General features: G+C 31.1%; 1 protein-coding gene across 8 annotated transcripts in view; it reads right to left on the bottom strand.

The window, feature by feature from the left end:
• Positions 1–783: 783 nt before the first annotated feature.
• LOC116844036 (protein argonaute-2-like) overlaps positions 784–14,209 on the bottom strand; it is a 39,589-nt gene continuing 26,163 nt past the window's right edge. For 3 of the 8 annotated variants that reach the window (XM_032815106.1, XM_032815103.1, XM_032815104.1), the window contains 3 exons: positions 2,685–2,961; positions 1,983–2,167; positions 1,755–1,864 (listed from right to left, as the gene is read on the bottom strand). In XM_032815106.1, the coding sequence (XP_032670997.1) occupies positions 1,780–1,864; positions 1,983–2,167; positions 2,685–2,961 (547 nt within the window). In that variant the 3' untranslated portion in view covers positions 1,755–1,779. Of the gene's footprint in view, positions 1,865–1,982; positions 2,168–2,684; positions 2,962–3,196; positions 3,361–3,657; positions 3,752–3,830; positions 3,991–4,058; positions 4,209–4,624; positions 4,902–4,973; positions 5,094–5,163; positions 5,535–6,525; positions 6,653–8,645; positions 8,847–9,089; positions 9,428–9,764; positions 10,144–10,626; positions 11,259–13,243; positions 13,380–14,209 lie in introns of those variants that run through there. The other 5 variants (XM_032815107.1, XM_032815108.1, XM_032815100.1 and 2 more) reach the window with 5 other exon arrangements.

The following is a 14,209-nucleotide window of genomic DNA, read 5'->3' as shown; positions in this document are numbered from 1 at the left end:
TAATTTTTTTAATGTGACGACGGTCACGGTGTTATAAGTTAACGTGTTACTTCCCAATCATGATTTTTGTTAGTGAATATTAATACCTTTGTGTTTACCACTTTTCTAGAAAGTCCCTTTAAATTATATGATATATATATATATATATATATATATTTTTTTTTTTTTTTTTTACTTAGTTTATATTTATTTTCACACGCCTTCACATCGACTATAACTTTTTAAGGTTTCATTTGCAGCTACACTGAATTATAACCCTTGAAATGAGAAATTCTTTTCTTACATATATTGCTATATATTGAAAAAAATTCGTTTTTTTGTACTTATTACTTGCGTTTGCCTATGCGTTGAGTGCAAATGGTGACAAGTTTCCTTCGATATATAGTGCAAGAAAATAATTCACAATTCCTCACTGCTGACGTCATAATTCGATACAATTATAGTCAGGAATCAGAAATCTTAATTCGTAATAACGTGTGATGATACAAACTATATATATAAACACCTATCTATAAATAATATCAAGACATAAATCAGAAACAATACAAACATTACATTATATCATTTATAAAATAAGCTTAATACTTATAGTTTGAATATCTAGATGATTGACACATGGTTCAAAGTGAAGAACTCAACAAATAAAAACTTTACTCGTCACGATCTTTGAGAATATACAATAGGAGCTTTTGAATATATAAAATTACCATAAATAACAAATTGTTAGTTTTATATCTTCATAAAATAAGTTTTAGTGAGTAAGTTTTATTTAGGCCATGTAAATACTCGTTTAAAAATAAATGTTTTATTCTGTCTCAATACATTATATACATTTATAAAATGTTTAATGCACGATAAACTAATGCACGTATGCAAATCGACTTAATAAAACTGTGCAAAAGATTTCCTATTTTTCCAACAAGCACATAAAAATTTCGAGAGATTAATGTAAGATTGGCAAACCGCGCATGATGTTGCGGAATAATCTCATAAAAATATCGGACACTTGTGACTGTTTCTTAATGACGAATATTAAGTGACAGCAAAATAACGATTAGAATAACGCGGTGATAACTATTTCTCGATAATTATCTATCGCGTCGTGCGCGTGTTGCTAGACAACACACTCATAGCGAATTCGGATACTTGCACGAGTGCGCACTCAATGCGCACTAAGGCTTGTTCATAGTACGTTATTATATTTAAAGATTGTCTTAAATAAATTCTGATATATTTTAAACCAGTTGTATGATATATACAACGAATCATTGTATTAGCTAATATGTTTTTAAATATGTATTTAAGACCCGATCTTAAATATAAAAATGTACTGTAAACAAGCCTTACCCTTATAGAAATATCATACTAAGAGTCATTAATAATTACTTATTTTCAGTATTAAAAATACTGGATAATAAGTAATTATCAATGATTCTTAGTATGATATTTCTTTAAGGGTAGCGCGCACTCAGTGCGCACTAGTGCAAGCTACGAATTCGCTATCAATTATTTTCGATGAGATCTACAGATCTCGACGAGATCTTTAGCTCAGATTGATATTATGCAAGTATTGGCATATCTTGAGTCAAATACATCATTGAAAATTGACATACATAATTAATGTATGTTGTTGGATACAAGCATATATAAACATATATAAGTAAGTTAAAAATAATAAAAGAAAAATATAAGAAATAATATTTAAATGCATACTGAACAAAAAACTGTTCTAGGTCTTCAACGATCTTGGACAACTTGAGTCTGTGTTAGTAATTATACTTAAATAAAAGACATAGGCATCTTAAGTAGAGGCTCTAATTTACACTTATTCTTATCTTTCAGGTCCACTTCAGTGTACTGCTTCCTACGAACAAGAAAAACGTACACGTCATCACAATCCATCATAACTAATTATTCAATTGACTTGAACATATGATTGATTCGATTTAATTGTTCGTATCATACCGTGATCGGTTACTTACCCTTGAATCCACATTCTTCCACGATATGCCGCCAAATGAGCGTAATAAGTTGGAGCTGGATAGCTCACCGATCTCGTGCAGCGTGCATACATATGACAGAGATGATATGTCAACTCTTCAAGATGATCTTCAGTAAAATTGCTTTCGTTACAGATACATCTGTATTTCGTAGGCCTTGCTGTACCCTGTACACAAATACCATATTATATATAGGATAATTATTGCAAAACAGAAAGTATCTTGAATCAAACACCCAATTCATCATTGAATTATCATATCTTGAATCAAACACCCAATTTATCATTGAAAATTGACATAGATAATTATGTTATTGGATATAAGCATATATAAGCATATATAAGCAAGTTAAAAACAATACAAGACAAATATAAGAAATCATATTTGAAGAAATGCATACTGAACAAAAAACTATTCTCAACGATGTTGTACAATTTGAGACTGTGTATGTAATTATAGTTAAATAAAAGACATCGGCATTTTAAGTAAAGTCTCTACTTCAAGTTCAGAAAGATATGTTTATTAAACTGTAAAAATATATATGTACTTCATATACAACTGACAATCAATATATACTAATATATGCTCTTTATTCCAAATGGTTAATTGATATTATACATAAGAATATTCATTTTATTATTAATACCACTACATCTATAAACACACACACATACTAATGCTCACCTGAATGCTCGCGTGTGATACCAGATAAAAATCAATATAATGTGGATGTGTGATTTCTGTGTCGACTATCGTGCCGGCTTTTACATTGCGGTTCCTGTCGTCTGAATCCTGGTCACGCGTGGGGAAAAGACGTATATGGTGTCTCTTTTGTACAATTATAAAGGTAAGTTGAGGATTGAATCCAGGTCTCTCGCGTGCATATTCCCTGTATGCGTCTTTGATACTTTTTATTTCTTTGTCGACAACCATTGCAATTTGACCCTCACTGACCCCATCTCTAAATTCAAATATAAATGTATAAACAGATATGTAAATAACAAAAATAAAAATGAAAAAATTGATATCGTAAATTCCAAAATAGAGTTGGCTCCTTATTTTCCGTTACATTAAGTAATCTACAAAATACTTTCTATTACGTATTCGAATATTGAACTTTTCCTGAAAGTGTTCTTATATATAAAAAAAAATTGCTTTTAAAAGTTTTGATAGTGAACAGCATTATCAATACGTACCGATAAAAGATAATTTTCTGTGGTGGCATTTTCATTTCCTTAACGTAAAATTCTATATGCTTTATCATTATTTCTTTCAGATCGCTTATCTCTTCTTGTTTTGGCTGCTGAAGTCTAATTGTGACGTTATATTTGAAGGAAGTCTCATCGTGACTTGCAGCGACCTAAATTATGATATTCTCCATTAGCACACATAAAATTAATATATGCATTGTTCAAAATAATTAAAGAATTATTTCTCCAAATGCTCGTATCAAACATAATATAAATGTGCTTTAAAAATATTTCCTTTAAACATCCTAATCTGCTTTATTCTCAATATATATACGTGTAAATATTATTTTTATATCAATGATCGTGTCAATCGCAAATCAATCTGTAGATACATTTGAAGAGTTGACTCCTTATTTTTTTTTAACAATATATATAAAAGGATAGTATTTTTTAGTAATTGTATTCACCGCAGCTATAGACGGTATATCTTTGGCATCGGGAGACGGATGGCTGACATCCGCACCAATGAGCATATAATTTTTACCACGTAGGCAATATGGTCTGAAAGAGAACAAATTATGTACAAACAAAAGTACCAAAAATTCTGCAATATATTAAAGCATAAGTGTTATGTACTCACATTGTATTCTGAGTAAACGTATGATTAATGCCATTTAATTTTGAATTTATTTTTAGAAGAACATTCGATATCGTCGTATATTGGAGGTTTAGCACATTCTTCATTTTTATACATTGTGTCAATACACCTACTCTTAATTCGCTTATTTTTTTCACCGTGCCTGTGATACATGTGATTTCAGACATACCTAGAATTGTGAGTGAATACAAAAATTTACCGTGTACTTACCATATACTGCATCCGTACGATCTGGCAAAATAACAATTATTAACTTCAAATCTCTCATATTGGAGAAGAATCTTTCAATATCGAATGGTACTGGTTTCACTGTCGGATATGGAAGCTGTGGTCTTCCGACTGTCATACCAAACTGGTATGCTAAAAAGCCAGAAAGTGATAATATAATTTAATTATTATATTACAATTATTGTATAATATAAAATGATTATAATTAGATAATATAGATAAACGTAATATAATAGAAGGTATTTAACTCAAAATATGCCAATGCATTCGTTGAAATTTTATATGGTTGTTTAAAAAATAGAGGACTATTTGCTCGAGTTAACGTGTTTTACCTATACATGTGCATTGGTATGTTTTGCCTTAGCGACCCTGTATTTGTAATATAATTTTAATTCATTACAATCATGAAATAACGGACATCTGAATTTAAGACTATAAACTAGTATCATAATGAATCTTATTTCCGAACAAAAGCGACGCAATTTACAAGAAAGTGTTCAAATTTATGAGAACCAACTCAAAATAAATAAATTTTTCATATATTTCACCTTGGTTTCTTAACATATCCACAAAATCAGGTAAATTTCTGTCTATATTTTTATAACAGACATTGACAATAGTCCATGTACCATTTTCTAATTTTGCAGGTTTACTAAATCTTTTAGCACGCCAAACTCCTTTGTTCACCACCGCCGGAGCTAGGTCGTTATACTGAAGCGCTGGAGGAAGTAAAATTCTAGCGTCGACCTCCTTCATTTGGGGAGCAACTTCCAAATGAAACTCGTTTTGCATAACAGGGCTGTCATTCACACAGATCCCATTGAACTGTAAATATATAACATGATAAATTACAATATAATATCTTTATGATAGATATTAGTGCGAAATGTGCTTTACCGCTCTCTTTATTTTTTCGATACGATCAATTGTTTTCGTAGCTGCGTATTTAATCATTTGAGTAGTTTGCGATTCATCTAGTTTCCTGTTAACCGCTTGACCAGGTGCGACTCTACATAACTGTAAACAAGCGAAATTTTAATTTGTGTTATTTGATCGGTGTCAGCGAAACATAAAATGGTTCACATACTTCTGCAGGCAAATAGGTCTTGTCATCTCTTTTGCCTACCCAAAGACAAGGAAGATGTGGGAAATTCAATTTACAATTCTTGACTGTAGCAAAATACTCCTGTATCGAACACATCTTTCCCTTTACATCAAATTTATGATTAATGGCGTTTGGGCCTAATCCATTTATTCGATGTGTCCGCTTGGTGCTCGGTTGATTAGGTATCGCATAATTCACCTTTACACCAGTCAAAACTTTGTTAATTTTGTCTTCATAGGGAGTCACTGCATCTCGTGCATTTCGTGAATTTAGATCTTCCCTTGTCTTCATTTGAAGTATGTCGCATATTATGTCAACGACATTTTCAGAGGCCACGAAAGCTTTATGAGCGACTAGAAAATATATAAAAGATATTATACATGTATATCAATAAATTAAAAAATATATCAATAAATCAAGAGGGGGGTACCGATTGACGGTACGATTGGATACCACCAATCAGTGCAAAGAATTATCTAGTGAATTACCAAGTCGAACCAATCATTATAATCTGTGTCCAATCGTACGATGGTCAATCGGGTCCCACCCAATCAAGAGATATATCACCATTCATACGTAGATATACATATTTATACAATTATATTTATACACGTACATATACAACATATATACACACTGAGTGTCTAAATCAAACCATGACTGCTGCGCAGATATCAATCTGAATAGAAAAATCCCATCCCAATTTATATATGGTGTACAATAGATATCAAGGTAATAGTTAAATGCTAACTAAAGAAGATTGTATATTGCCTCTACTGCTTAACATCATATGCTGCCAGGAGATTGTCAACAGGCTAGAGCCATCTTGAATGAGAATTTATCTAATGAGTTCATTCTGCCACTTTTCACGCATTCATGAGTTAATATTGTTTAATTAATTTTTGAATAACTATTATGAAATTTGCAAATTAGTACAGGATTTTCCTGTTTAATATGATTCGCTCTATGTATGCATTAACATTTTATAATTAATTATTAGATATCCTGCACTGCGCACTGAGTGATATATTACAAATTCTTGTATAAGAATAATTCTAATGCCCGTGTTCATAGTCAGGCCTTATATTTCAAGCTTCCTTCAGTTCATCTTCAGATGCTCTGTAGTGAATAAAATAATCCGTAGAACATCTGAAGAACTTAAGGAGGCATCAAAGACCTGACTATGAACACGGACATAAAACTATCAATTTTCATTCTTACGCCATCTCTCTCTCTCTCTCTCTCTCCCCCTTTCTTTCTCTTTCTTTCTCTCTCATCCTTTTTCCTCTCTATCCTACAATTTTATCTAAAGATAATATGATTATTAATATGATAATACTTTACCATCTATATTTAGATAAGGTCTCCAGCCAATTACCGCGGATAAAAATCCGCCAACATGTAGATCTAAACCACTTCCTAGCGCTTTTACTCGTCTGTTTTCCCCTGCTGGGAAGAGTGATTTTCCAACCTATATATATCACTTATATTTAACAAAAATACATACCCGCACGTTTGTTTTAACCCTTTCGATACGGTTTGTCCGCGAGTACGTTACCACAGTACGGGACAATCGCAACACGAACGTACATTTCGCCGCGGGGGGATCATAATATTTGATATCTTGTTGCGTAACGCATCTTACATCTTCGATGCAACGTCTGTATTCTCTTCATTTTGCAACTTATGTACATTAGATGTGAAAAATATAATAAAATGTAATAATATGAAAAATAAAAATAAAAAAAGCACACACCCATAAACAAGAAGAAGTAAAAATACATACTTAGAGTCTCTGTAATAAGCTAATAACGGTGCTGTCGAAACGTTACTTTCACATTGATTTTCATATCACTAATCGCACAATTCTCGTAATATAAAACAAAAGAGTTACGAAATAAAAGATAATCAGTAATCATAGAGATAACAGATATACTCTACTCTACCAAAGTTATGAGTCAATGTGTAATTTTAATTGATTACTAAAGTCACCTCTAGTACATACACAGCGAGCGTTAAACAGTGAGTGACTACAGTCACCGTTAGTATCGAAAGGATTAATAATAGCAACTGTGATACAATTATATTTTTTGGAATAATGGTGATGAAAATAATCGTTACTTTGAGTATATTTTAATCGATTGGAGTGAATTTATTCTTATGCCGGTGAAATACGTCAGATCTTTCTTCAATTTCGAATGAAAATATCTATTTGAAAATTCAGAGCAAAGAATTTGCTCTGTATGAATGAAAAGTCACGAATTAGAGTAAATCTATTTTTCCAGTGAAATTTCATTCCAACAAATTTAAAAAGTAGACTATATATGCATGTAATGAGAAATGAAGAATCATACGAAAATGGCCTTCAAAAATTGATGAACAAAATAATGGAAATTGTAATATGTTATTTTTTTATATAAAAGTTACGATAAAAAAATATTATACGAGTAAATTAACGTTCATGAATTACATTTTTTTTTTAAAGAATAATAAATAACGGACAGAGTTGTTTCAAAAAGTTATTTATCTAGCTTTGTCTGGTACTTTTGTAAAATAATATTTTTATAAAATATATATTAAAACACATTAACACTCATAGCACACATAAAACATAAGTAATGATTTAGCATTGAACAAATTGACCAACCAGAGGCGATTATTTTGTTTACAATCTGACAATAATCGACTATATTTGGACAATTTTTTTACTGCTTAAGTCTTAATGCTTACATTTTTCTCTATGCCATGGTCTTAAGTGTCCACTTAAGGGAATATTATACTGATCTTTTTGCAAAGTTTACGTCATATTGGTTGCACAGAATTACAAGTGCTTTTACTAATAATACGTGCGATAATAAATAGGAGCACTGCTCAATATTTAACGAAAACAATAAAAAATTTTAAAGTTAAGATCTTGAACTATCAGTGTAAATATTTACTTGATATAAAAGTTCCGCGTGCAGATTATACGTATCACACGTGTTTGCTCTGCTGACGGAAATTTCAAGGAACATTTCTGTATCTTTACGACTAAAATAAGAAGCTTAAAACTACAGAAGAAGTTTGCGAAAAGATTTTTATATACAGTTATGTTTCTTGTTAACACGATAAAATAAACGCATATTTATATAACATCTATATATACATATATATACATACATATATATATATATATATATATATATATATATATATATAAGAAATACGGAAAAAATAGAATGTGATCATGATCATCGCTTCTACGTTATATTTTTGGAGTTCATTATCTACTTCAACACATCCCCTTAAGTATAAATAATATGATGTATACACATATATGCATACATATCAACATTGAAGTTTTTAATTAAGTTTAATTAAGTTTTTAATATCTTTTCATAGTTTGCATCATATATTTACACTACTAATAAAGTAATTCACGTATGCTGATTATAAATTGTATCACTTATACTTCCACTACTTACACTTATAAGTCTTTGTGCCGGAGCATGGCGCAAGATAACATCCAAAACTTGAATAGAAGTTTGAAACACGGTTCGTTCCTCAAGGCTAGGTTTTATTGTTCTAAGCCACGAAAGATCAACAATACCTATTTTTTTTATAATAATTTCAAAACTCCTGTTTTCGTCTCGTTCGTCGTCATAAATATTAACTTCACCAAACCACTATATCGAATCATAAAAAATTTACAAAGTGATTAAAAGATGAGATAATATGTAAAAAACTGAATTTTATTAGTTTGTAATTTTACACAATTAGGACGTAAATTTTACATTATTATAAATTACAATTTGATCTATCTCTTTTGTGCAAATAATACATGAAAGAAAAGACAAATAATACGTGAAAGAATATTCTCTTTCTAGAGATTATATATACTTTTCAACATTAAAAGATGTATTACTTACTTTACCTACGAATGGAAAATCACTTGCAGCAAATATATTTGCCCTTCCATCATATGCTGGAAATCTATTGGGATAATTATCCATTCGCCATTTTTCAAAAATTTTCCTTAATATAGTTTTATTTTTTATTTCACGTTTTGGTTTGGAATCATCTTTCTTAGATTTTGCATTGTCAATTGGAACAATCTTGATGTCATAATGCATGGCTGTGGTTACAAAATCTTTTCTAAATATGATTTCAAACATATTTGTTTTAACACGGATTGGCGTCCCTGCAGTTCCAGCTTTGTAAGGATCTCGTCTTGTCGGTATTTTGAATACTTCTGTATCACCAACACCTACAAAAATACAAAAGTATTAGATTGATGCAAAAAAGTTGGTCATGTTTGTGTAATAAAATGAAAAAAGAGAATTTCGAAGGATTAATAATTGTCACGAATAAAATAACTTTTTTAGGCATCCAACGAAGATTTCTTATTTTCCTTCTAATATGAAAATTATGCACGAGAATCTAATGCAAAAAATGACAAAATTTTTGTCCCAGCTAATATAAAATAACATTACTATGACCATATACACGTACGTGCGTTTATAATTAAAAGATGCGAACAACAGCGAACATATTTCAGCATTATGAACTTTTTCTACACTATATATATGATAAGATTAATTTACCTAAAACTTGCTGAGTCGACGTTGACGGATATGAAACCGACGCTGGTTGCTGCTGCATTGCCTGTGATGTAGATTGCTGTGGGGGTACATCCCACGTTTGATGCTGAAGTGTTTGCTGTGGTGAAAGTGGCATCCTCCCTTGTTGATATACTTGCTGTGTAGTATGCGGTTCTGGAGATCGACCCCATGTCGATTGCATGTGTGTCTGTTGTTGAGATCTTTGTTCTGGTGAGAGTTGCCCACGTGAAATGTGGCATGCTTGTGGCTGGACTACTTGTGGTGGTAGAGACTGTTGTGAAGTAAGTTGTTGCGTATGTGGATTCGACACCTGCTGTGATGTTGGAATTTGCCATGCAGTTCCTGGTTTAGATTTCTTTTCCTAAATTACATATAGTTACATATGTACGATGTAAGTTTTCCTTCTATATCCATGTAAATATACTAAATCTGTTTTACACAATTACATAAAGAAAAGAAAAAAAGATGATTCGTGAGGAGAATGTCCCAAATATAAATCGTAGTAGTAAACTTGTTAATCTTCTGCTAGTTGCAGATTCTTTTAAAACAAAGATGATCGCGCGTCACTCGAGACTTAGGTATCATCGTAAAAAAATCCATTCATCGTAAAAAAACCCATATTTCAAATGCAGTCGCTTTATACGATTCTGCTGTTGATTCAGTGAAAAGGAGCGATCTGTTCTAGTAAAAGGGAAAAGAGGGTAAAGGAAAATTGGCAAAAACGTCATTCTAATTCTCACTTCGTTATATCAAAATAAAGTCGTTCAGCATCTTTCAAGTACCCGTGATTACCGGAAGGTTAAGCAGTATCTGGTCTATTGCAATAATAAATTTAGTTTGTTACCGGTCTCTGCTGCATCCCTGACTGTTGCTGCGGCTGCTGCTGCGAGCTTTGTTGTTGCTGTCGATTGACATTCTCAAAACGTAATTCCGATTCTGAAACTTGCTGCGAGTTTTGTCGTTGTCTCCTCTGTTGTGAATTTTGCTGCCAGCTTTGTTGTTGCTGTCGATTGACATTCTCAAAACGTAATTCCGATTCTGAAACTTGCTGCGAGTTTTGTCGTTGTCTCCTCTGTTGTGAATTTTGCTGCCAGCTTTGTTGTTGCTGTCGATTGACATTTTCAAGACGTAATTCCGATTTTGAAATTTGTTGCGAGTTTTGTCGTTGTCTCTTCTGTTGTGAATTTTGCTGCCAGCTTTGATGTTGCTGTCGATTGACATTCTCAAGACGTAATTCCGAATCTGAGACTTGCTGCGAGTTTTGTCGTTGTCTCCTCTGTTGTGAATTTTGCTGCCAGCTTTGTTGTTGCTGTCGATTGACATTCTCAAGACGTAATTCCGATTCTGAAATTTGCTGCGAGTTTTGTCGTTGCTCCCTCTGTTGTGAATTTTGCTGCCAGCTTTGTTGTTGCTGATGTTGTCTCTGTTGCTGCGAAGACCGTTGCCGTCTTTTCGTACTTAGAGTCCATGTATCTTCTGTCAGAACATAATTTACTTTGCCTTTTATTTTTACATAGGAAGAAAAGCGGTACTGCTCAAATATAATCCATCCAAGTCAAATTACAAAGTCATTGATCATCTAGTTCTCAAGAAATTGAAATGCAAATTACACAATTTACGATAACAATTGAAATAGACAACAGCTAACCTGTAATGATTTTGTATTACTTTATGCACTATATTTGTTTTGGTGCTTCTAAATTCTAAGTTAAATATCTTCTTAAAGATGGGATAATCTTAAACAATCTTAAAGATCTATAATCATTATATAAAAATGCGAAAGATACATTAAAATATTAAAAAATATCCAATGTCACGATTATTTTTCTAGTAATGTGCATTAGCGAGATTTGTACAGAAAAGTAGAAAACAGAAAGGCAAAATTAATTAAGCTTAATTTGTAATATGCTCTTTGTTTCCAGTTTTTTGTTTCTTGTCCTTTTCTGATTTAAGACTTAAGGTTTGAGTTACAAAGAGATACAGAGAAAGAAGTGAATAGCAAAGAACAAATTGTAGATTAAACTTTAGAATCGCTCTGGTAGAAAAACAGAAACTGTTGACTACCTTTATAGAAAAGTATCACTGGCTGTGATAAATTGGCCAGTAATAAGTAGTAATTTTATTATTCATACAAATAATAAAATTATTAAACGACAGTAATTATTGGCCAAATAATAATTTATCAATATTAAATTTCTATAAGGATACCATCTGATCACCAACACGAGTTGGCTTTGTCTTTCTGTTTTCTGTTTTTCCGCCAAAGTACGAATTCCTAGTGTGCGTTTAGCGGTACGTATGATATGTTTACAAACATATATCTAACACGGCACAGTCTTAGCTAGAAATATTAATAATAAAACTGTTCCGTGTTAAGTGTATGTTTGTAAACATATACGTACCGCTAAACGCACACTAGGGATTCCTGCTTTGGCGAAAAAACAGAAAACAGAAAAACAAAGACAACTCGTGCTGGTGATCAGACAGTATCCTTATAGAAATTTAATATTGATAAATTATTATTTGGCCAGTAATTACTGTCGTTTAATAATTTTATTATTTATACAAATAATAAAATTACTATTTATTACTGGCCAATTTAACACAGTCATATATTTATCACAGTAATACATTTCTATAAGGGTAGTCAACAGTTTCTAGTGTTCTACCAGCACGAGTTCTGAAATTTAATTTACAATTTGTTCTTTGCTACTCACTTCTTTCTCTGTATCTCTTTCTAACTCAAACCCTAAGTCTTAAATCAGAAAAGGACGAGGAACAAAAGACAGGAAATAAAGAGAATATTACAAATTAAGCTTAATTGATTCTGCCTTTCTGTTTTCTACTATTCTGCACAAATTTCGCTAACGCACATTACTAGAAAAATAATCGAGACATTGAATATTTTCTCATAATTTACCGTATCTTTCGCATTTTTACATAATGATTATAGATCTTCAAGATTATTTAAGATTATCCCATCTTTAAGAAAATATTTAATCAAAGAGCACCAAAACAAATATAGTGCATAAAATATTACAAAATCTTTACAAATATTTCAACATCTAGTAATCCATCCAAATCAAGTTACAAGGTCATTGATCATCTAGTTTTCAAGAAATTGATATGCAAAGTATATAATTTACGATATCTACTAAACAATATAACTATTATATAACACACGTATAATATAACAGTTATACTGTTAAGTGGGAAATTATAACTAACAGTTATTGTTTGCTGGAAAAAGACCGGATTTCCGCTTGATATATTCTGCCAGACGGTATTTGATTTCAATATTATAACATCATTGTTAAAATTATATTAATTGCAAAATGTCCATCTTTCTTACATTAGTCACATATATTTTATTTTCAATAAAATGTCAATCTTTATATAACAATATATTGTAGCATCGACAATATAATTTCTGTTATTGTTTTATGTGATGATATACGAACCTTTTTCCATTTTGGTATTAAAATGACAGTGATTACTGAACGAAAGCACGAATATGACTGTCGCTTAAACGGTAGCTCGACAATCTTTTATAGCAAAACTAGTGAAAGCATTTGAAAAATTTCTTGTCCAATAGCAAGTCATAAATATTTATCATCAAGAAACGTAGAACCATTTCATTGGTTACAATTCACATTCGTTCCTTCGAACGAACAAACATAGTCGAAAACAAACATAGTCAAGTAAAAGGAAAGCGAAAGGAAAAGAGAGATGGCCAATCCCATCTCGCTCTTTCCATCTCTTGCAGCTCTTTTCCGTTACGTCCTCGGCATGGAAAATTTACATACTACAATTGTGATTATATTTTTTGTATATTATTATGTTAGTATGTTTCTTTTCTCTCGTTGCTAAATAAATTAATAAAATAGAAATATTAATAGGCAGAAAAAATATATTTCTATATATTATTATATGTATTATTATATACATTTGTTTATTATATAAATTTTTTATATTATTATATACATAAATTAGACTTTCGAGATGAATTTTCGAGTGCATCGCGTTTCTTTGTTTACATAAAGTGAAGTTAAAAAAACCCGATTTCAATTAGGACAAAACAATGTGTCTGATACATCTAATATATACAATCACAATGTTTGTCTAATACATTACATATGTGTAATAACTTAAAAAATATGAGATTCAGAATGATAGAATGTTTCTGCTGTAATAAGACTTATCAGGATTAGAAATTATCTCTGAAAAATAATTTGTTACTGTTATTAAAAAGATGTTCCGTTACCGCTACTAATGAAAAATATAACATCATTACCAAATTAATGAAAAAAAAAGTAATTTTTTTAACGTGACGACGGTCACAATGTTATAAAGTCAACGTGTTATTTCCCAATCGTGATTTTTGTTACTGTTAATACCTTTGTGATTACCACTTTTTCAGAAAGTCC

This window comes from Odontomachus brunneus, unplaced genomic scaffold (assembly GCF_010583005.1).
Source record: "Odontomachus brunneus isolate Ranch 3 - 2012 unplaced genomic scaffold, Obru_v1 Obru_scaffold_039, whole genome shotgun sequence".
Taxonomy (NCBI): domain Eukaryota; kingdom Metazoa; phylum Arthropoda; class Insecta; order Hymenoptera; family Formicidae; genus Odontomachus; species Odontomachus brunneus.
The sequence above is the reverse complement of the archived record's forward strand: the minus strand, read 5'-3'. Positions and strand labels throughout refer to the sequence as shown.